At 36.3% G+C, this 24,891-nt stretch overlaps 2 protein-coding genes across 2 annotated transcripts in view; one reads left to right on the top strand and one right to left on the bottom strand.

The window, feature by feature from the left end:
* Positions 1-92: 92 nt before the first annotated feature.
* Positions 93-22,456, bottom strand: LOC138317584 (axin interactor, dorsalization-associated protein-like). Its single transcript, XM_069259357.1, has 10 exons — positions 22,287-22,456; positions 16,448-16,511; positions 15,236-15,289; positions 14,258-14,312; positions 10,968-11,058; positions 10,015-10,061; positions 5,035-5,163; positions 3,880-4,002; positions 3,042-3,159; positions 93-1,721 (listed from the first exon to the last, which is right to left on the bottom strand). The coding sequence occupies exons 1-10, from the start codon at positions 22,400-22,402 to the stop codon at positions 1,628-1,630; spliced, it is 891 nt and encodes a 296-aa protein (XP_069115458.1). The 5' UTR covers positions 22,403-22,456; the 3' UTR covers positions 93-1,627.
* A 194-nt stretch (positions 22,457-22,650) lies between these two features.
* Positions 22,651-24,891, top strand: part of LOC138317583 (son of sevenless homolog 2-like) — a 28,784-nt gene continuing 26,543 nt past the window's right edge. The window contains exon 1 of the mRNA XM_069259356.1: positions 22,651-23,057. Within this exon, the coding sequence (XP_069115457.1) occupies positions 22,971-23,057 (87 nt within the window). The 5' untranslated portion in view covers positions 22,651-22,970. The remainder of the gene's footprint in view (positions 23,058-24,891) is intronic.

The raw sequence follows: 24,891 nt of genomic DNA, 5'->3' as shown, positions 1-24,891 counted from the left end.
CAATATTAGGTCTCTGTACTAAAACAGTCAAACAGGTAGACTGTGTAACCTTGTATAATATTAAATTCACATCACACACAAAAAACTCGGAATAGTGTACAACATTTTTATCATTTATTATGTTCTTGTTTACAGATCAACATTACATGAAAAGAAAATCAACAGATCTATCTCTTTTGAAGACTGATTACCATAAAAAGCACATAGTGACTGGTGACTATTATGATAAATAAGGCACTTGAAGTGGTTACCATGGCAATACGTTAAAAAAAATGTATAAAAATTAAAACAAAGTAAATTTAACATATTTAAATCGGCCGTTAACTGTGCCATAACTCTCCCTCACTTGGATGAACCAATATACAAATTATGATGCTTCAATGCCTCATAGGTCAAAAGTAAAATGGATATAAAAATATACAAATTATGATACTTCAGGGTCAAAAGTAAAATATAGGTCACTGTAACCTTATTCTGGTATGCGACACAATGCCTCACCTAGACAGACTCATATACCAAACAGGTTTTTTAGTTTCAGCACCTTATAACATAGGACAAATTGCAGAAGAAAATTTTTTGAATATACTGAAGGTCAAAAGTGCAGAATAGAATTTTTTTAATGTAGGTCAAAAACCAAAATACAGAGGTATAGCTCACAGTGACCTGGTTTTGGTGTGCATATGAAGTTCAATTGCTGCAACATTGTAGCTCAAAAAACTTTCATACTAAACTGTGTAAAATAACAAATTCACTGCGAGACATTAAATTTTTACATATAAATATACGGCAAGTCTACAAATTGTGAACCTGACGTCGTGAGATCGGTACGGGGAATATTAAGAAAGATTGTTATGTTTGTTTTGGAAAAAAAAAAAATCAATGCATGCATAAGCATAAGATAATTAGAAACCTACAAAAAAGTATATAAAATTGTGCCCGAGTGATTTTCTAAGGCACTGCTCTACTAGGACACATTGGGACCAATATAATTTGTACCCGGCCGAAAGGTATACTAGGGCAGGTACATATATTCGTTCTTTTATATGCCTTATAGGTAAAGAGAATAAGCCTGAACAAGCTTTTTCTGAGGACAAAGATCAAAACATAGGTCACAGTGACCTTATTAGTCAGATTAACCTGTATACTCCGACACAAAGCATTATTAGTCAGATTAACCTGTATACTCCAACACACAACATTATTAGTCAGATTAACCTGTCTATTCCAACACTCTCTGAGACACAACATTATTAGTCAGATTAACCTGTATACTCCGACACACAACATTATTAGTCAGATTAACCTGTATACTCCAACACACAACATTATTAGTCAGATTAACCTGTCTATTCCAACACTCTCTGAGACAACATTATTAGTCAGATTAACCTGTATACTCTGACACTCTCTGGGACACAACATTTTTAGTCAGATTAACCTGTATACTCCGACACACAACATTATTGGTCAGATAAACCTGTATACTTAGAGACAGAAGACACAAAGATCTTCCTATAAGATAACATTTATTTGAAACAATTTACATATATTTTATAGTTTAGAGGAGACATGAATTATTGTCCAATTCAAAATCTTTAAAAAATAATGATGTTCAGATGCTGAAACTTTAGACATTAAACAAAAGCTTCACATGAAGAAACAGAGGTTTAACTGTGAGAAGGCGGATGTTTTTTCTCTTGTAATCAGTTGGCTTCTTGTATCTGAAAATAAAAGATGTTTGAAAGTTACAAATGAGATTTTTAAAGACATTTATCGTTTTAAAGCTCCTAAAATGAAGAGATTGGAATTTCGCCTACGAACCAATTTTAAAAAAAACAACAAACCTTATAGGTAACAAAATTAAAGTAAATCCTTGAAACATGTTTAAAAATTTCATAAGATTCCAAGGGCCCCCTTGTCAAAGTACACTTGCTCATAGAGGTGTATGACAAGGTTTATGTCGTCAAATGATCTTGTTTTCTCAAGATTATTACTGACACTCAAGTGCATAATATTATTATGATCTCAAATTAAAGGCCCACTACCTTTCCGGAGGAAAACATAAAGGTTTCTTAAAAACATTAATAACATCAGAAAATATATACCAATGGCCTAAGATGAGGCTACAACACCAAACATATGCAAGATTTCCTGCGTAATGTTTGATAACAGTGGAGATTTATTTCGCTGTTTTGCCGTCTGGCGCAGTGATACTATCAGGCGGTATTAAGGACGATGGTGGGAAACATAAGTCGACCCGCGTTATGAAAATTAACATTTTATTTATTTTAATCAAATTGTTTAGAATGTGATGACACGTGTAGTATTAACGGTAAGTTAATAACTTTAGCGACTATACAAAAATATCGATCTCGTTTTACTTTCCCATCTTAGAAACTAAAAGCCGTTTTGGAAAGGTAGTGAGCCTTTAAAGAATTTTAAACAAGAGCTGAAACACACTTCATTGTCAAATTTGATATGGCTAAGATAGTTCTTAAATTTCAATATTCACCACAATATTGAAGGGGAACCATCACATAAAATTTGAGACAGATCCCTTTAGAACTCCCTTTGAATAACAGTGACAAACTTGAACTTTCTATTAAAAAATCTGCCGATTTTGTAGATGGATCGACCCAATATGCAACAAGCACAACAAGGACCTATCAAAGCTGGAAACTATGTATGAAATTTGAGAACACTCCCTTCAATACTTTATGATAAATAGTGGTAACAAACTTCAATTACATATAAAAATCCAAGATGGCGGACAGGCCGCCATCTTGTTTACAGATTGGTCACAATATGCATTATGCACAACCATGGCCCAAGAGGAACCTACAGATGATGTTCGAGACACTTTCAATAATCTCTGAGAAACAGCAGTAAAAACCTTCAACTACCTTTTTCTCCCTAAGTATGGACAAATCGTTTTCAGACTATAACAGATGTATTGCAATACATTTACTACATTTTTTTTCCAAAAAGAATGGAGCTAGCGTGAGGGGATGAGTAAGTTATATTGTAAAGAGTTTACGTACAATTCCAAGGCAGCGTTTCCTTCCTTTATCTCGTCTTTCTCCATACATGCCCAACACTTCACACTCATGGCACACTTCTTAGGCTTGTAGTGTTTAAACTCAAAAAATATGGCAAAGCCTGAAATACAAAGTCAAAACTGTAAAGTCACATTCACTCATTTTGATTTCCTAATTTGGTGACATGGTCATGTTTATACAGGTGTGGTGACATGGTCCAAAGAAGGATCAAGGGGAGCTTATGCAAAATACCATGGCATTCGTCGTCTGTCCATCAAGAATCAACTTCTTGATAACCGTTGGTCGGAATTTAACAAAATTTGACTGGTAGCATTCTTATGGGTTACTGGCTGAATATTGTACAAATGGTCAGGCTGACCCCCTTGGGGCTTGAGGGGCAGAGCCAAAAGGGGTCAATTTCTTTATTTCCATATAAATGACTTCTTAAAAACTACACATGAAACAGCATTCATAATGCAATAGAAGCATCCTTATAGGGTGGGGATTCAAAATTAAACAATGGTGGGTCTCACCCCCTGGGGGCCTGAGAGGTGCAGCCAAAAGGGGTCAATTTGGCTATATCCATATAAAAAACTTCTTTTCTGACACTTTGCATGGGATAACACTCATAATGTAATATTATGGTAGCATCTTTATATGGTGGGGATTCAAAATTGTACAAATAATAGGGCTGGCCCTCCGGGGCCTGAAGGATAGGGCCAAGAAAGGTCAATCTGGTATTGGTAATATCATTATATGGTGGGGATGAAAAATTTAACGAATCATTCAAAACATCTATGAATGGCCTAACACTCACATTGTGTAATCAATGCCTACTGACCTGAAGGCAGACTGTCAATCCACTTCTGTATGTACACATCCATATTAAAGATAATCTGCTGGCTCTCTCTTCGTATGGCAACTGGGGTCTCCTGTGGGGCCATCAGGTTGATTCCCATGGAGTCTATAAAAGTTAAATAAATAGACGATCTGTCACGAGTTTCTCATAAAAGAATACTGTTCATCTGGCTAAAGGAGGCAAAGTAATTCCATACCAATTTTGTGAGATACCATTGTCCCCCTCTATCTATGGTTTATCAATAATAAGGCTATTTGAACTGCACCCCTCTGTCCCCAGCTAGTAACAGAATCTATTTCTTTCTTTCAAAGATGTTTTTGACCAAATATGGTTAAATTCTATTGGGAACTGTATGACTAGTAGCAATTTATATGCTATTTTTTTCTTTCTTTCTCCTAGATTTTGAGCACTGCTTCTCCAGCCCCAGGTAGGTAGGGGTGCATGTGTCTTAGTTCCCTAGTTTTTGAGCCCCGCCCCTCCATCTCCAGGGAGGTAGGAGTATGGGTGTCTGAGTCCCCTTGCTTTTAAGCCCTGCCCCTCCAGCCCCAGGGAGGTAGGGGTATGGGTGTCTGAGTTTCCCTTCTTTTGAGTCCCGCCCCTCCAGCCCAAGGGAGGTAGTGGTGCAGGGGTCCAAGTCATACTTCAAACTAAGTATATTAAAACTGACGACTGAATTCAGATGTTGACTCAGCATGATCTGATAATCTAACGGAACGGTCAAATATCTGACAACTTTAGCAACAGCAATAAGAAATTGAATAGACATAGTGTCACGATGACCATCTTCAATTTGGGCAAAAACCTGAAATATAACATCACTTTGTCAAGACCATTTCAGGAAAATTTCAGGCAAATTTCAGCCAAACTGCACTGGTAGAACTTGACAAGATGTTCAAAATTTGTTTTTAAGATGGCGGTTATGGTGGCCATCTTGGATTTTGCATCGAATCGAAAATAAAAACACTTGGTTGGAACCATGTCAAGATCATTTCAGGCAAGTTTCAGATTAATCCCACTGGTAGAAATTGAGAAGAATTTTTAAATGTGAAAAGTTTAATGACAGCGAACGATGCATGACGACAGACGAAGCATGATGACTAATGATGAGGAAGATACTTACTTGATACAATGTTTTACCTTTGACTGATACAGTGATGCATGGATCTATAAACTGCCGGGCATCTTTCAAACATATTTTTTCAATCCGAATCATCAAGGTGGGCATGCCCTCAACAGCCAAAGGTTTGGGGAGTAGGTTACCATTAACTACAAAACATACAGTATATATATACTGGACAGTATAGAACAGACAGAGGTTTGGGCATCCTCGATACTCCAGGGGCATCCTCGATACTCCAGGGCTTCCGATCACTTACGATCTCTACACCCCTGGACTATCTCATAGTGAAATTGAAGGCAGCTCAGCGGAAAACATTTGACCAATCACAGGCTAGCAAAGATTTCCTTTGAAGACTATAGAGAGAGCGACGCCTAACATCTAAGCCACACAGTCAACCACAGTGTACCGTTATACGGCTCTTTTGATGTACATCAAATGACTAAATTACCTGTTCTATTCTGTTGCCTCCAGTTTTATTATGAGATAGTCCAGGGGTGTAGAGATCGAAAGTGATCGGATGAGATAGTCCAGGGGTGTAGAGATCGAAAGTGATCGGAACCCCTGGAGTATCGAGGATGAGGTTTGGGGAGTAGGTTACCATTAACTACAAAACATACAGTATATATATACTGGTCAATATAGTACAGACAGAGGTTTGGGGAGTAGGTTACCATTAACTACAAAACATACAGTATATATATATATACTGGTCAGTATAGAACAGACAGAGGTTTGGGGAGTAGGTTACAATTAACTACAAAACATACAGTATATATATACTGGTCAGTATAGTACAGACAGATGTTTGGGGAGTAGGTTACCATTAACTACAAAACATACAGTATATATATATACTGGTCAGTATAGAACAGACAGAGGTTTGGGGAGTAGGTTACCATTAACTACAAAACATACAGTATATATATATACTGGACAGTATAGTACAGACAGAGGTTTGGGGAGTAGGTTTACATTTACTACAAAACATACAGTATATATATACTGGACAGTATAGTACAGACAGAGGTTTGGGGAGTAGGTTACCATTAACTACAAAACATACAGTATATATATAAATACTGGTCAGTATAGTACAGACAGAGGTTTGGGGAGTAGGTTACCATTAACTACAAAACATACAGTATATATATAAATACTGGTCAGTATAGTACAGACAGGGGTTTGGGGAGTAGGTTACCATTAACTACAAAACATACAGTATATATATACTGGTCAGTATAGTACAGACAGAGGTTTGGGGAGTAGGTTACCATTAACTACAAAACATACAGTATATATATACTGGTCAGTATAGTACAGACAGAGGTTTGGGGAGTAGGTTACCATTAACTACAAAACATACAGTATATATATATATACTGGTCAGTATAGTACAGACAGAGGTTTGGGGAGTAGGTTACCATTAACTACAAAACATACAGTATATATATACTGGTCAGTATAGTACAGACAGAGGTTTGGGGAGTAGGTTACCATTAACTACAAAACATACAGTAATATATACTGGTCAGTATAGTACAGACAGAGGTTTGGGGAGTAGGTTACCATTAACTACAAAACATACATATATACTGGACAGTATAAGTACAGACAGAGGTTTGGGGAGTAGGTTACCATTAACTACAAAACATACGGTATATATATATATACTGGTCAGTATAGTACAGACAGAGGTTTGGGGAGTAGGTTACCATTAACTACAAAACATACAGTATATATATATACTGGTCAGTATAGTACAGACAGAGGTTTGGGGAGTAGGTTACCATTAACTACAAAACATACAGTATATATATATATACTGGTCAGTATAGTACAGACAGAGGTTTGGGGAGTAGGTTACCATTAACTACAAAACATACGGTATATATATATACTGGTCAGTATAGTACAGACAGAGGTTTGGGGAGTAGGTTACCATTAACTACAAAACATACAGTATATATATATAATACTGGTCAGTATAGTACAGACAGAGGTTTGGGGAGTAGGTTACCATTAACTACAAAACATACAGTATATATATAAATACTGGTCAGTATAGTACAGACAGAGGTTTGGGGAGTAGGTTACCATTAACTACAAAACATACAGTATATATATATACTGGTCAGTATAGTACAGACAGAGGTTTGGGGAGTAGGTTACCATTAACTACAAAACATACAGTATATATATATATACTGGTCAGTATAGTACAGACAGAGGTTTGGGGAGTAGGTTACCATTAACTACAAAACATACAGTATATATATACTGGTCAGTATAGTACAGACAGAGGTTTGGGGAGTAGGTTACCATTAACTACAAAACATACAGTATATATATACTGGACAGTAAAGTACAGACAGAGGTTTGGGGAGTAGGTTACCATTAACTACAAAACATACGGTATATATATATACTGGTCAGTATAGTACAGACAGAGGTTTGGGGAGTAGGTTACCATTAACTACAAAACATACGGTATATATATATACTGGTCAGTATAGTACAGACAGAGGTTTGGGGAGTAGGTTACCATTAACTACAAAACATACAGTATATATATATATACTGGTCAGTATAGTACAGACAGAGGTTTGGGGAGTAGGTTACCATTAACTACAAAACATACAGTATATATATACTGGTCAGTATAGTACAGACAGAGGTTTGGGGAGTAGGTTACCATTAACTACAAAACATACAGTATATATATATATATATATATACTGGTCAGTATAGTACAGACAGAGGTGTGGGGAGTAGGTTTACATTTACTATAAAACATACAGTATATATATACTGGTCAGTATAGTACAGACAGAGGTTTGGGGAGTAGGTTACCATTAACTACAAAACATACAGTATATATATACTGGACAGTATAGTACAGACAGAGGTTTGGGGAGTAGGTTACCATTAACTACAAAACATACAGTATATATATAAATACTGGTCAGTATAGTACAGACAGAGGTTTGGGGAGTAGGTTACCATTAACTACAAAACATACAGTATATATATAAATACTGGTCAGTATAGTACAGACAGAGGTTTGGGGAGTAGGTTACCATTAACTACAAAACATACAGTATATATATATATATATACTGGTCAGTATAGTACAGACAGGGGTTTGGGGAGTAGGTTACCATTAACTACAAAACATACAGTATATATATACTGGTCAGTATAGTACAGACAGATGTTTGGGGAGTAGGTTACCATTAACTACAAAACATACAGTATATATATACTGGACAGTATAGTACAGACAGAGGTTTGAAGAGTAGGTTTACATTTACTATAAAACATACAGTATATATATACTGGTCAGTATAGTACAGACAGAGGTTTGGGGAGTAGGTTACCATTAACTACAAAACATACGGTATATATATACTGGACAGTAAAGTACAGACAGAGGTTTGGGGAGTAGGTTACCATTAACTACAAAACATACGGTATATATATATACTGGTCAGTATAGTACAGACAGAGGTTTGGGGAGTAGGTTACCATTAACTACAAAACATACGGTATATATATATACTGGTCAGTATAGTACAGACAGAGGTTTGGGGAGTAGGTTACCATTAACTACAAAACATACGGTATATATATATACTGGTCAGTATAGTACAAACAGAGGTTTGGGGAGTAGGTTACCATTAACTACAAAACATACGGTATATATATATATACTGGTCAGTATAGTACAGACAGAGGTTTGGGGAGTAGGTTACCATTAACTACAAAACATACAGTATATATATATATATATATACTGGTCAGTATAGTACAGACAGAGGTGTGGGGAGTAGGTTTACATTTACTATAAAACATACAGTATATATATACTGGACAGTATAGTACAGACAGATGTTTGGGGAGTAGGTTACCATTTACTACAAAACATACAGTATATATATATACTGGTCAGTATAGTACAGACAGAGGTTCGGGGAGTAGGTTTACATTTACTTCAAAACATACAGTATATATATATATATAAAATGTTATATATGCACTTGTATGTGGTAAATGTTCTGAGTTCTATATTGGGCAAACTGGATATTCAACATTTATTTATTATATATATATATACCAAGAAAAAAGTATGTGTCCATGTAGATTTGAAGATATGAAAAATAAAACTCAACAACCTTCCTCTTGTACATTCACCATTTCATAATGGCTCTTCAGAATTCCTGAAGGGCCATCATGAAATGGTGAATGTACAAGAGGAAGGTCGTTGAGTTTTATTTTTATATGTATATATATATATATACTGATCAGTATAGCACAGACAGAGGTTTATATGGAAAGCCAAGTTACTTTTGAATTTCCATATCGGAAGTTCTAATTCCAATATGGGGAATTCTATTTCACCATATCTGAAATTTTCGATATGGGAATTTCCCATATCCGAAATTCTGTTTTTCATATCGCAAATTACTTTTAATTTCTGAAAAAGGAAATTCTAATTCTGAAATTGGAAACAGAATTTTCCATATGATAATTAGAATTTCTGAAATGGAAAATTGCTTTCTAATTCCTAATATTAAAAATAGAATTTCCAACAACAAATTAGAATTTCCCATATCGTAATTAGAATTCCCGATATCAGAAATTTAATTCTGATATGGTAATTCATAGAATAAAATGTAACTTTGCTTGCCAGCAAGCCAAGTTACTTTTTATTCCGAATTTCCAATATCAGAAATTCTAATTCCGATATGGGGAATTCTATTTACCATTATTGGAAATTCTGTTGCCGATATCTGAAATTGAATTTTCTATATCGGAAATTCTATTTCTAAAGGAATTAGAATTTCCGATTACTCATTATACTCGATATCATTTACTTTAAAATTGTTATTGATAGATATATACTTATAATTACCATTGTCAACAATTTCAATTAAAATGCATGAAAATAATGACATCGATTTAAAAGAGTTGAATCTGTATCATGATTATAGAAATACCTCTGCTTTCCTGTTTTTCTTCGTCAGGATCTGGAGAAGGTGCAAACCTACCAATAGAAAAAGACTTTTTACATATAAAGTTCATCAACACATTTTATGTAAGCTGAGCGATTACAAAAAAGTATTTTACCATATTGACACCAATGTCAATGTCTACTGTTGAAGCAGTTAAGGTGCCTGCCATTCTCTCTGATAATCACTAGGTAGTAAAGTGTAAGCTGCGTAGCCCACAATTATCATGTTCTCAGTTTGATTCTTACATATACTGAATGATATAGTCCTGTATCAATGCCAATACCTGCTCACTCTTTTGTATCTAGTTCAAAGTTTTGGAACAACCCATTTAATAGTGTGTTTTGTTCAGGACACAATGTGGAAAGTGCCCCTGACAGTTGAACCTGTCTAATACAAGACACATCACAGGACCAAGAAAACCGTGTTTGTGTATTATGTAAATTGTATTATATTTACAGTATTCGCTGTAATTAGCACCCTTCTCCCTATAAGCACCCCTTCCTTTTTCTGGAGAAGAGTAAAAGTTGTATGAGCGTTGTATCCCATATTACATGACCTTGCAAGTCCTTGTACATATGAATCATGAAACAATAATGCATCTCAAAGGATAAAAGGTATATGCATGTTTACTGTAGCAGATTAATGTACCATATGAGTACGGAAAGATTTAAAATATGATTGCTTTTTTGTCTACAACTTACATTTTGGTTCATTAAAATTTTTTTTTTGGTTCATTAAAAATTGTCCCCTTTTGTTACAATTTTTTAATCGTCCTGGGCACTAATTACTATGAATACGGTAGTCTTCTCAAACTGCAAGAAGAGTATACAAACTTTGACCCATAACTAAAATCTCACAACCTTCATGTTTATAAAAAAAAGATATCATGTACGTAATGTTCTTGTCAAAAATATTACTATTAATAGAAGTGTACTTACTGTGCATTATTGAGGGACTGTGTTCGGATTTGGGCCACTGTAATATCAACTGGAAAATCCTGACATTTTTGGCTCAGCACCGTCTTCAAAGCTTTAATAAAATAAGATAACATGAATAGCAGGTAGCTGTACTGAAAACTTTCAATATCAAAGAGATATGTCAAAAAGGAGTGCATGTAAATGGGGCCATGAGAAATGTTGACTAGATAATTGCATTAAATCACAATGTTAAACTTGATGATTGGACCACTATAAATATGATTTGAAGAACCTTGAGCCTTTTACATGGCTCAAGCCAAAGAGGAAACATAAAAATCATGTTTTTGGTTTTGACTGAATCTACCACATAACATTGCCTTGGCTGTATCTGATAGCATTTTTTACTGCAAAATTGCAATTTTTTACTTTTATTTTCTTCATTTGGACAACAGAGTAAGAAAAACACTATACAAGTACCCTAAAATTTTGATGTGTGAGATGATATTACGGTTATCATCTATTCACAATATACAACTCATGTTGATGAATCACTAGATATGCCAAGTTTTTTTTTAGTTTGTTTTCGTGTACCCCATCTTTGAATATTGGTGCTGTGTCTCTTTGCTATGGTTGAACTCCGTTTCTTGACCTTTTACATTATATTGACAACGGAAGAACCAGTTATACTGCTCTCTTGTGCTGGGCACTAAACAGGAGCAGAAACTACCACTTTTATAAACTATGATGTGTCTCAGCCAGGGGACAAAACCCAGAGCCTTTTTCACTTAGGCGAGCGCTCAACCGAAGTCCAAACGTGAGGTGGTGTCAAGGGAGATATTATAGGAAGAAGAAAGTCAGATGGAAAGAAGATCCTAAATTTAATTTAGTCACATTTTACAATCATGCAATAGGGGCAGCCGATAAAATTCTTACTCACTCCTACCTGCAGAATATGCACAATTGTACAAGTAGGAATCAGTCATAAAAGCTGGTGCTGCAGGAATATGCATTGTTCCAATGGGTGTTATGCACTGAATGATGCATTTGTACCAAAAAATTTAAAAATCAATCGTGGCCAGCCATGGTTTTGAAAAATATTTAACTTTTGCTTCTTTATATCTTAAACCAACAGGCATCTGACAAGTTATTAATAAATCAATTAACTAGTCAACATGTGGCCTTCAAGTGCAAAAAACACTAAGATCACAAAATATATGTGAAACAGAACTATAATGATGTAGGATATATGAATGTATAGAGAAGAGTGTTTCCAAGTAGAAATATTTCATGGTCACATGTGTTTGAAATAAACAAAGTTGTCACTAAGACAGGTTTGACTGTATGTACCACCTGCTAATACAAAATTATTAAAACTTTACTTACTTGAGCCAATGCGCTTCAAATCTTCCAGCATTATACCTTCAGGAGATCCAGGATTCTGAGGGAAGTAAACAAAGGACTTGTAGTAAACAAAGTTAGTTAGTAAATAAACATGTGACAAACTGAATTCTGTTAAAACTTGACGACTAATAGGCATCCATATATATCTTATAACCTGCATGATTTTCTAAAAATTTCTTTTCTAAGTATTTATGTAATGATATTTTAACATAGAACAATGTTTTGATGAAGAAGTGTGATGTGTATACCGTCACCTTCATCAGATAAAATGACCAGACATTCAAGGAAAAAAAAAAAGGAAAATGAGTGTGGATATACATGTTCACAAGTGATACATGTATTTTCCATCCATGCAACAAACAAGTGTGATTAACAAATTTGCCATTACAGACCATTTGTAACAGAGAAGAACCATGTAATTGATTGTGAAAACCCCACAATAGAAACAGTGTCTTGAAGTTCGTGGCAGAATCATAAAAAAAGTTTGGTAAAAGATGTACAAACTGTTCTTGTCAAAAATATTACTATTAATAGAAGTGTACTTACTGTGCGATTATTGAGGGACTGTGTTCGGATTTGGGCCACTGTAATATCAACTGGAAAATCCTGACATTTTTGGCTCAGCACCGTCTTCAAAGCTTTAATAAAATAAGATAACATGAATAGCAGGTAGCTGTACTGAAAACTTTCAATATCAAAGAGATATGTGAAAAAGGAGTGCATGTAAATGGAGCCCATGAGAAATGTTGACTAGATAATTGCATTAATTCACAATGTTAAACTTGATTGGACCACTATAAATATGATTTGAAGAACCTTGGGCCTTTTACATGGCTCAAGCAAAAGAGGAAACATTAAAATCATGTTTTTGTTTTGACTGAATCTACCACATAACATTGCCTTGGCTGTATCTGATAGCATTTTTGACTGCAAAATTGAATTTTTTTACTTTTATTTTCTTTATTTGGGCAACAGAGTAAGAAAAACACTATACAAATACCCTAAAATTTTGATGTGCGAGATGATATTACAGTTATCATCGATTCACAATATACAACTCATGTTGATGAATCACTAGATATGCCAAGTTTTTTTAATTTGTTTTCGTCTACCCCATCTTTGAATATTGGTGTTGTGTCTCTTTGCTATGGTGGAACTCAGTTTCTTGACATTTTACATCATAATGACAACGGGAGAACCAGTTATACTGCTCTCTTGTGCTGGGCACTAAACAGGAGCAGAAACTATCACTTTTATAGACTATGATGTGTCTCAGCCAGGGGACAAAACCCAGAGCCTTCTTCACTGGGGCGAGCGCTCAACCGAAGTCCTAACGTGAGGTGGTGTCAAGGGAGATATTATAGGAAGAAGAAAGTCAGATGGAAAGAAGATCCTAAATTTAATTTAGTCACATTTTACCATCATGCAAGATGGGGCAGCCGATAAAATTCTTACTCACTCCTACCTGCAGAATATGCACAATGCATTGTACAAGTAGGAATCAGTCATAAAAGCTGGCGCTGCAGGAATATGCACTGTTCCAATGGGTGTTATGCACTGAATGATGCATTTGTACCAAAAATTTAAAAATCAATCGTGGCCAGCCATGGTTTTGAAAATATATTTAACTTTTGCTTCTTTATATCTTAAACCAAAAGGCATCTGACAAGTTATTAATAAATCAATTAACTAGTCAACATGTGGCACTTCAAGTGCAAAAAACACTAAGATCACAAAACATAGATGAAACAGAACTATAATGATGTAGGATATATGAATGTATAGAGAAGAGTGTTTCCAAGTAGAAATATTTCATAGTCACATGTGTTTAAATAAACAAAGTTGTCACTAAGACAGGTTTGACTGTATGTACCACCTGGCTAATACAAAATTATTAAAACTTTACTTACTTGAGCCAATGCGCTTCAAATCTTCCAGCATTATACCTTCAGGAGATCCAGGATTCTGAGGGAAGTAAACAAAGGACTTGTAGTAAACAAAGTTAGTTAGTAAATAAACATGTGACAAACTGAATTCTGTTAAAACTTGTAATGGACGACTAATAGGCATCCATATATATCTTATAACCTGCATGATTTTCTAAAAATTTCTTTTCAAAGTATTTATGTAATGATATTTTAACATAGAACGATGTTTTGATGACGAAGTGTGATGTGTATACCGTCACCTTCATCAGATAAAATGACCAGACATTCAAGGAAAAAAAAAAAGAAAATGAGTGTGGATATACATGTTCACAAGTGATACATGTATTTTCCATCCATGCAACAAACAAGTGTGATTAACAAATTTGCCATTACAGACCATTTGTAACAGAGAAGAACCATGTAATTGATTGTGAAAACCCCACAATAGAAACAGTGTCTTGAAGTACCTGGCAGATAAAAGAAGTCACGTAACCATATTCAACCCAATAAGCGCCCATGTCCCTATAAGCGCCCCTCCCCATTTTGAAGCCTCAATTTCAATTACCCAGACATAACTAAAGACCAAATTTGTATTATAGGTATGCAATATCTTTTTCTTATGAAGCCCCTTTTCATTTTTTCAATCTTTTTAAACATCCTGGATGCTTATTGGTTCAAATATGGTATCTGACTGCAGTAGCTATAGGCTTGTATTAAATAAAAAAAAAATAGGTTGTTGTAAATGACCAGGTATTAGGCAAAGATTAACCTTGACCATCAAACCTGAAAATTTTTTCTGAACAAATAATGTGTTTATGAAATTTGTGTACCCTCTTGAGTTATAGCAACAAAACCTAATTTTGACTAGTATACTGCTGACAGCCTGGCTGACTCAGCAGCTGGAATTCAAATTCAAAAATGACATGAATTTCTTTACTCATTAATTGACTAGTACCTTACCTGTAAGACTTTGCATCGTAAGTTCAAACAGACAGAAATCTTCCCTAGAACTTTCTGCAAAAAAAAAAGTACAAAAAATTGCATTGGACTAATATACATGAAAGGATCACAAACAGATAACAGCATATTTTTTCTTCAGACCAGAGGTGATAATATTAAACAAGAACTATGCGTAATTATAAGTATCACCTGTAGCAGCCCTATTTCAAGATTGTTTAAAGATGCTCCACCGCCGACAGAGTATAAATGGTATTCATCATTTGAACAATAATTGGTGTTTAATCGTGTGTATATATGTCTAGTTAACACAAAAAATAATATAAAATAATTTGTTTTGCATTTGGTGCATGCGTAATCTGTACTTCATTCAATATAGGATAAAGTGCCACGGAATTTTTTCGGGATGCAATTAATTATTTTTCATATTTTTAACTTGAAGTAAAATTAGAAGCTCAAACTTGTCAAAGGTGGTAATAGTGTAAAGTAAGTAACTTTTGTAACTGAAGAAAAATACTAAATCGTCTCCTTCTGTTTTTGATAGTGAAAAAATACCATTTGTCAGCGGTGGAGCATCTTTAAGATTAGACTTATATTTTTTGAGAAAAAGTGCTCAGTATAGTTTAGCATCCCAAAGTTTCACAGCCTCTGAATCCCACACCCTGAAATGGATCCTGCAACAATTAGGTATGTTGAGATGATAATGATGTCCTTTAGCTATGTTTAAAGTTTGGTTATGATTGAATTTATAATTTTTGAGAAACAGAGCTAAACCCAAAACTTGAGGGTCAAGTCTTGTAAATAGTTATGCATCCCTAAGCTTCACAGCCTCCTGCATCCAACAGCCTGAAATGAATCCTTCAATAATTAGGTGTTTTGAGAAGATAATGATGGCCTTCAGCTATGTTTAAAGTTTAGTTAGGATTTGACTTAAACTTTTTGAGAAACAGAGCTAAACGTAAAACTTTCAATTGAAATGTTGAAGACAATGCCGCCACCAGAAAAGTAACACAATAGTATTGTCTTCGCAAACTATCGTCGCGAGCGATACAAAAATGAGTACCTGGGTAAGAATATGATTGGATTACCACTTGTAGCACAACTTCAAGTTTTGTATTTATCACATTAAATGGCATTTTGTATCTTTTGCATCAGCTTGTTATCCACTGCCATGTTATACACAAAAACCACTGCTTCATTGACATTATAATTTACCTTCTGTTCATCGGTAAACAACTGACTGTCTGTTCCAGAGAACTCCTGGAGCTGCTTAGAAAGTCTACAACAACAAAACAATAATAATTGTACAATTTATTGTTATATTTATAATTCCTTTTCTGCTCTTTTGTATATATACATACTGTGAACTACTTTTAGCCTGGTAACTCACACAGTTGTAAGCTACCAGTTAAACTCATGCAGTTGTGAGCTACCATTTAATCTTGCACAGTGAAGAGCTACTAGTTAGACTTGCTCAGTTGTGAGCTACCAATTATGAGCTGCCAATTAAACTTGCACAATTGTGAGCTACCAGTTAACCTTGCACAGTTGCAAGCTACCAGTTAAACTCGCACAGTTGTGAGCTACCAGTTAAACTCGCACAGTTGTGAGCTATTAGTTATGAGCTACCAGTTAAACTTGCATAGTTGTGAGCTACCTATTAAAATCCCATAGTTGTGAGCTAGCAGTTAAATTTGTGCACTTGTGAGCTACCAGTTTAGCACACCCAGTTGTGAGCTATCAATTGAAATCGCGGTAAGACAAGCTTGTAACCAGTTGAACTTAATTTCATAGTTGTGAACTACCATTAAAATCAGGCAGTTATGAGCTACCAGATAAATTTGCGCAGTTGTGAGCTTCCAATTAAAATCGAGCAGCTGTCAGCTACCAGTTAAACTCGCGGAGTTGTACATGACCTACCAGTTAAACTTACGCTGATGTGAGCTACCAATAAAAATCGAGCGGTTGTAAGCTACCTGTTATAACTTCTGCAGTTTTGAGCCACCAGTTAAAACTTACCCAGTTGTGAGCTACCAGTTACATTTGCACAGTTGTGAGCTACCAGTTAAACTCATCCAGTTGTGAGCTACCAATTGAAGTAGCAGTAAGGTCAGCCTTTAACCATGGCCAGTTGACTTAATTGCACAGTTGTGAACTACCAACTAAAATCAGGCAGTTAGAAGCTACCAACCAGTTAAAATCGAGCAGCTGTGAGCTACCAGTTAAAATTGTGCAGTTGTGACTACCAGTTAAACTAACACAGTTGTGAGCTACCAATCAAAATTGTGCAGTTATGAGCTTAACCAGTTAAACTTGTGTAGCTGTGATTAAGTTAAAGTTAAATTTATTCCCAGTACAGGAGTGGAATCCTTTTCACTGGACTCATGTAATTGTAGCAGGTTTTAATTGTAAATAGTATATTAGGTCGCCTTCTTTTAGCTTTGCGCTAGAGGGAATTTCCCTTTAGCTGAGTTGGTAGATTGGCGGACCATTAAAGTGAACAGTTGGACAAAGGAAGGCTGAAGTCGGTAAAAATAGTGTTTATATACTGAGCGCCGATTAAAACGCAACACTGTTATAATATGCAAAATTTAATGGTAACAAAAATTTTACAGAAAAAAAATCTTTATTTCATTACAAAGGTATACATTTCAAGAGTCGTTTCCTATCAGTGAGTTAGTCAAAGTTTGCCTGTGAATGGGGATAAGACAAACGTTTCAACGCTACCCCCCATATTCATTTCCACACTTTCAATATCTGATGTGGCCACCATTTGCCTCCACACAAGCACGACACCTACGTGGCATGAACCAAACCAGACGCTGAATAAGAACTGGCTGAGTGTTCCTCCACTCCTCCTGAAGGGCAATTTCAAGTTCATGTCAATTTTGCGGTTGTGGCCGACGTCGTTTCACAGCTTGACGTAACTGGTCCCAAAAGCGTTCAATCAGACTGAGGTCAAGGGAGAAGGCAGGCAAGGGCAGTGTTTGAATGTTCTGTTGATTAAGGGAGTCTGTGGTCAACCTTGCTCAGTGGGCACGAGCATTGTCTTGCTGTAGAATGCCGACGTCGGGATGATTACGAAAGAACGGTACAGCAGTAGTTGTAGGACCTCGTCGATGTAACGCCGTGCCATCAGATTACCGACAACAACAACAAGGGGCCTCCTGCGGTCGAAGGATATCCCTCCCCACGCCATGACACTGCCACCACCCCAACGGTCACATTCGTCGACGCACGAATCGACGTAAGGCTCTCCTTGTCGTCTCTACACGCGAATTCTACCGTCACTATTACGGAGATGGAAGTGGGATTCATCCGTGAACAGTACACATCTCCATTGGCGCATGAGCCAACGTCGATGCCTCCGGGTCCACGTCAGGCGATTTTGACGTTGACATTGTGTCAACATGTTCCCACGGAAGGGTCTACAGGCTTTCAAACTGGCACTATACAAACGTCGGTGGACAGCAGAAACCAAATTCGTCTTCTATTGATACCCATCGTTGATCTGGCTGTTTGGGAGACAGTTTAGAGGCGGTCACGGAGATGGGTGACCCGGATGTAATGGTCCTGTCGATCCGCCGTCACTCGTTGCCTCCCAAGGCACGGACTATCATTCAGAGAACCCATTTGAATGTACCGCTGATGAAGTCTCACAATAGTAGAAGGCGAACATCCCATTCTACGCGCAATTTCACGCCGCAGAAGTCCGCCTGCCAACATACCCCTAACTTTGTGACGCTGGGTATCCGTAAGTTGTGGCATCGTTTTCCAAGCTAAACGGCGTTTTCAAAATCTGAATGTGGAAAGCAGTCTTCCAATTCACAAGGACTGTACATGTGTAATGGGTAGCCCAAGTCTGCATTGATACCGAGTGCACGTGCAAATAGGTACTTTTCCAACAATCCACCGCTTCATGGCCCGAGAGCAAGTTCAGCCATGCGAATCATTATTGTATACATAGGTAAGGTGCTCAAAGTTTTACAATATTAATTTGTTTGATATGACCAAAAAATTTAATTGAAAAATATTCAATTAAAAAGTTTTCATCGACCCTCAGTATATATCCATTATAATTTCTTATGAAATAGAAAAATAAAATTTCCCTTCAAAATCGCTTTGCGTGGGAAGAAATCAATCTATATTATAGGAATCCTAAAACGTCCTCCCGGATGGCTATATGTGTCCATGTTGACATTCCCTTGCAGCCTCGCTTTCAGAATCTCTTCTTAGAACTGTGCTGAAGTTGTACACGGGCGTTTCCATAATTTCAACGGTCACAACTGACAACATTAGCAGGACTTGACCATCGTTTTGAATTATAATGACTTTTGGAAGGCCAATGAACGCATTTAATTAGACTGGTTTTCATTCCCCGACCATTCACTTTAAGTCAGGGGTCACATGTTTGAGACCGGTTCTCTACTTTTACATTTGGTGACATAGACCACTCCAAGTGAAAGCTATACAAAACTGAGAGGCTTCCTTGGAGAGAGAACCTGGGTTGGTCTGTCTTTGGGAAGACTCGCTTTCAGAATCTCTTCTTAGAACTGTGCTGAAGTTGTACACGGGCGTTTCCATAATTTCAACGGTCACAACTGACAACATTAGCAGGACTTGACCATCGTTTTGAATTATAATGACTTTTGGAAGGCCAATGAACGCATTTAATTAGACTGGTTTTCATTCCCCGACCATTCACTTTAAGTCAGGGGTCACTTGTTTGAGGCCGGTTCTCTACTTTTACATTTGGTGACATAGACCACTCCAAGTGAAAGCTATACAAGACTGAGAGGCTTCCTTGGAGAGAGAACCTGGGTTGGTCTGTCTTCGGGAGCGAACACGTACGAAAGGACGGGGAGTAGTGTAGCAGGTTTATGTACACATTGTATACCCCAGCTAGCAGAGGTACGTTGGTCTGACGTCATTTTCAGTCGCCTAGGTCGCAGTCGGATTTCTTACGTATCGTCGACGTTGGACAAACGTCGACGTTTTTCTCTTGAAGATAAAGTAAATTCACAACGTTTAGCCAACGTTGGTTCAACCACTTTAAATTGTTAACATCGGTTTCAAATTATTCAACACCAGTAACATTGCTGAGACGGTGGAGCAACGTTTGAAGTATAACTGTTAAAACACAATTTTTACAGGCTACGATATTGACTTTTATCAAAATCTCAAATGTTTTAGAGACCTTCTAAATCTGTAACTATCCCTAATTAAATATCTCCAACACATATATACTAGTATATATTTCACAGATACCCCTGTATACAAAACATTCACAATACGACAACGTGCCGCTAAGCCTGGCTCCCATAGTGTTATCGGATCCTCATGGGAGGGGGTCAGTTTAGCACCATAGTACAGCGAGAGCGGTTACCCGTTATCAATTGTTTTATAGTGGGTGCGGCCACAGCAACATTTAAATTTCCTGAGGACAGAACAAGACTGCAGGTGACACAGTGCTTATCTGTGACAATCGTGAGAACTTTTGCGTATTGATTTTAGAAGTTTTAATCACTATATCCTTATAACAATTACACATAATTTTACAGATATGTTTTAGGAATGTAATATGATAAATAAATTTGGTGATGTTTATAGATAGATGTTTTATAACCACCTGCTTTACCTGAGTGAGTTTATCAACGTACAATGTGTAACAATGTCTATGTATTATAAATACCATAGTATACTCAGTTTAAAATGATAACTTTTGATATCAACACATATAAATATGTATATAAAGAATTCCAAAATGGAGATGTCATTTATAATTACATGTACATGTAATTATGTGTTGCTATACATTTATGTTTTCCAGTTATATGTTTACCGTTATTTGGTTATGTGTCTACGATTTAATTATCATTTGGCTCTCGAAATGGTGGTTGCATACAACTCTTGTATACAGAAATGACACTTTCCTAAGTTCTAATTATTATTATTGTACTTTTAAATAATTTTTTTTTCATTTACAGTGGCAGAAGCGGATGACAGAAGCATTTCTGTGGGACGAGACAGTGACTCGGAGTACAGCAGTGAATGATTGTGGTGATATATTAAAAGCAGTAAAACTTATTTTGTTGTCTTTGTTATTATTTTCAATGGTAAATCAGGTCTATACATATCTGATAAACGTTGGAAAGCTGTCGAAAGAAGTTACAAAATGACGTTGGATCAATGTCTAGCAACGTTATCAAAACGTCGGGATCTAACGTCGGAATCTGACATCTGGACAACGTAGATCCGTTGGACAAAAATATGTCTTTGCAATGTCATCATCTGACGTTGGGCCCACCTAGTGTCATACATTGGGCCAACATCTGTCAGACGTGTTGCTGCTAGCTGGGACGGTCGCCTTCTAGCTTCATACTAGGGAGAATTTCCCTTAAGCTCAGTCGGTAGAGTGGAAGGCCAGTAAGTCCGGAGTCGGGAGAATTTCCCTTAAACCCAGCTGACGGCATACTACTCTCGTCCTGTTACATACTCTTACAATAATATACATGATAGAGTGCAGCGGGATTGGACTGGGTCGATCATCGGTGACCAGGTAGCTCAGTCGGTAGAGTACTGGGCTAGTGTTCTGAGGGTTCCGGATTCGAATCCTAGTCTGGCCGCTACATTTTCTCCTCTCCTGTTACAGAATTGGCGACCAACTAAATAACACTCAGTGGTGGTACTGTTTGGAAGGGTCTCACATGTCCTCGAGGGCGAAGACTTCGAGAAAAGAGGGAGGAGTGTAGCGGGATTGGACTGGATTGATCATCATTGACCAGGTAGCTCAGTCGGTAGAGCACTCCGCTAGTGTTTGGAGGAAACCGAATTAGAATCCCGGTCTTTAGTTTCGTTAAATTAAGTTTTTAAAAAAATGATGTTATCTTTTATTTAACGGTTGCTACATGATTACATTTTACATGAGCAGCCAATAATATACAGTCATCTACATAATTCTGCAGAGGGTCAACAGGAAGTTGACCTGAACATATATAATTATTATACAGAGAGAGAGAGAGAGAGAGAGAGAGAAACATTTGAAGAAATCAACCTGTGATATCCATCTATTGCTTCAACCGGCTGTCCCCATAAATCAAAGTCGGTGCATCGCTTGAAAGCAGTGTGCCAGGTAGTTATTACTTTGTCCTGGTCTTCGACACCATTCATATCACACCTTTTCTTGTCATCACCCCAGGTAAACAGAATAAAGGAGACCTCAATATTTACGACATTTAAAATAGCAATTTAAAATTTAAAAGTCATAGCAAAATAAATCAGTTTTTAATACTGTATTGTTCCATTTAATTTTTAAAAATTATCTTAATTGTATTGATGAAATATGTTTGGAATTCCAAATATTTTAATCCCATGGGAAAAAATTCGCCACTTTCCGACAGGCGTAGTAAGCATGCGCATTATGATTCTTACTTTTACTTCCTGTTGTGGTTTTGCGGAAGCTTTGGCACCAACAAAAGACAATAATATACCTAAATTTCGGAAGGGAAGTGTTTAAATGATGTGAATAATATGCATGACACTACCATGCTGCTTCGTAACACGATGAAAAGTCGCTGGTAGCATGGGAAATGCCTAGCTATGCTGTTGACGTGAAGGTCACCAACATCGACACCTGCCATAACTTCGGAGCATTTCATAAATAGGCCTATATAGTCGATCTATTTTCCAATCATGGTTTCATGATGTGTTTTTGGTACTTGATCGAGCAACAGTAGGAATGTTTCCTGCAACGGGATCAGAGAATTTGTTTTCTGAAGAAAATGCTGCGAAATGGAAAGGCATATTCGTTAATGCGTTGCATGGGGTAAGTAGAAAATCGGTCACTTTGAGCAGAACAGACACCCCCACCTACCTACTCATACCCAACAGACTGCTGTTATGATAATTTGGTGGCCACATTCGATATGATTTCATGGTTGTTCATTGAAGACATATACTCATGTTAAAATGCCACTTATTTACTGATAATTTACTGGCATTTCTCAATGTCATTTTTATGCATGATGTGACCAATATAAGGGCCAATCTACGTCATAAATCGGTTGTATTTTGGGTGGAAAGTTAGCCAAGATTATATTGCCTCGCCTGTAAGTGTATAATATTAAACAAATTTAATGGCAAACAGTGTGAAAAGATCAAGATCACACAACGCAGACAAACATTCTGTGTTTATGAACAGGCATAGCTGCAGACCTAAATGGTAAATTGAAGACCTCAAACTGTCAATATAAAGTCTAGGGTTGGATACCGGTATTCCATAACAATATAGTATCTTCAATAATATATAGTATCGTTACTCGTTTTAAAACATAACAATACATACTATAGCTGTTTTAAAAAGTACCAATACTCTGATCAGTATTTGGAAAAAATGAACAATGATTTTCTAAGGAATTAATCCGCATCTAAAAAGTAAATGAAGGAGACAAGTGCAAAGTATGTAAGAACATGATCTTCAAAAGTATTACAGCTCTGTTTTATTATGAAAAATACATTGCTACACAACAACTTGTGTATTTCTTACCTTTACATACTTACAATGTTGAAGCACAGGCTTCTGCTTCTGGTTTGATAAAAATATAACAACCTATAGCTACTCCTACTATACAAGGTGTCACACTCCGATGCTTCAACTGTGGAACAGAAGTGGAACTCTTCAAGCGAGCATTCGCAAGAAGCAATCTGATTTGTCAATTAATTTAATTAACCAATCAGATTGCTCCTTGTAAAACTGCAAGCTTGAAAGATCAACTTCCGTTTCACAGTTGATGCATCGTCCGCTACTTGGATACTTGGTGTCCTGTTCCATATTAAAAAATCGTAACTTCGCGACAAAAACCTGGCATACATTTCAAAAAGAGGATTCTTAAGTAAGTTAGTAAGTAAGTAAGATAGGAATGTAAAAACGAGATCAATAATTTTGTAGAGTCGCAGAAGTTATTAACTATACGTTTACTAGCACACTTATCATCACCTTCAGAACTGTTTAATTAGAATAAATAAAATGTTAATTTTCATAACGCAGGTCGTTTTATGTTTCCCGCCGTCGTCCTAAATGCCGCGCGGTAGTTAACTATCACTGCGCTAGACAGCAAAACAGCGAAATGAATCTCTACTGTTATCGTACATTAGACAGGAAATTTTGCATGTATTTGGTGTTGTAACCTCATCTTAAGCCATCGATGTATATTTTCTTTTGTTATTAATGTTTTTAAGAAACCTTTAAATTTTGCTCCGGAAAGGTAGTGGGCCTTTAAACGAACGGACACTCAATATTTACGTCAAATTTGGTCTAATTTCAAAGTGAATTGGAGCGTACCCTCAACTTCCGGTTCATGGAGTGTCTCATCTTGTTCATATAGTAGGGGTAGGATATTTCATTTTTCCAAAACCAGATGCAGACGTCTGTGGTTGAAGCAAATAAATCTATATGTAGTATGTTTGATAACCAGTGTATTTCTTTGAAAGTACCAGTATCATTAAAATATTTATATTGTTTCTTTGATATCAGCATGATATTATACTGTTACATTTTCAATGGTATCCAAACCTAATAAGGTCTGAAGGTTCTTTAGATTTCTTTTATCTAAAATGAATATCTTTATATAGTGAAAATTGAATTGAATTAAAAAAGTGTA

Source organism: Argopecten irradians, chromosome 3 (genome assembly GCF_041381155.1).
Source record: "Argopecten irradians isolate NY chromosome 3, Ai_NY, whole genome shotgun sequence".
NCBI classification, from domain to species: domain Eukaryota; kingdom Metazoa; phylum Mollusca; class Bivalvia; order Pectinida; family Pectinidae; genus Argopecten; species Argopecten irradians.
This window is presented reverse-complemented; position numbering and strand designations above follow the sequence as displayed.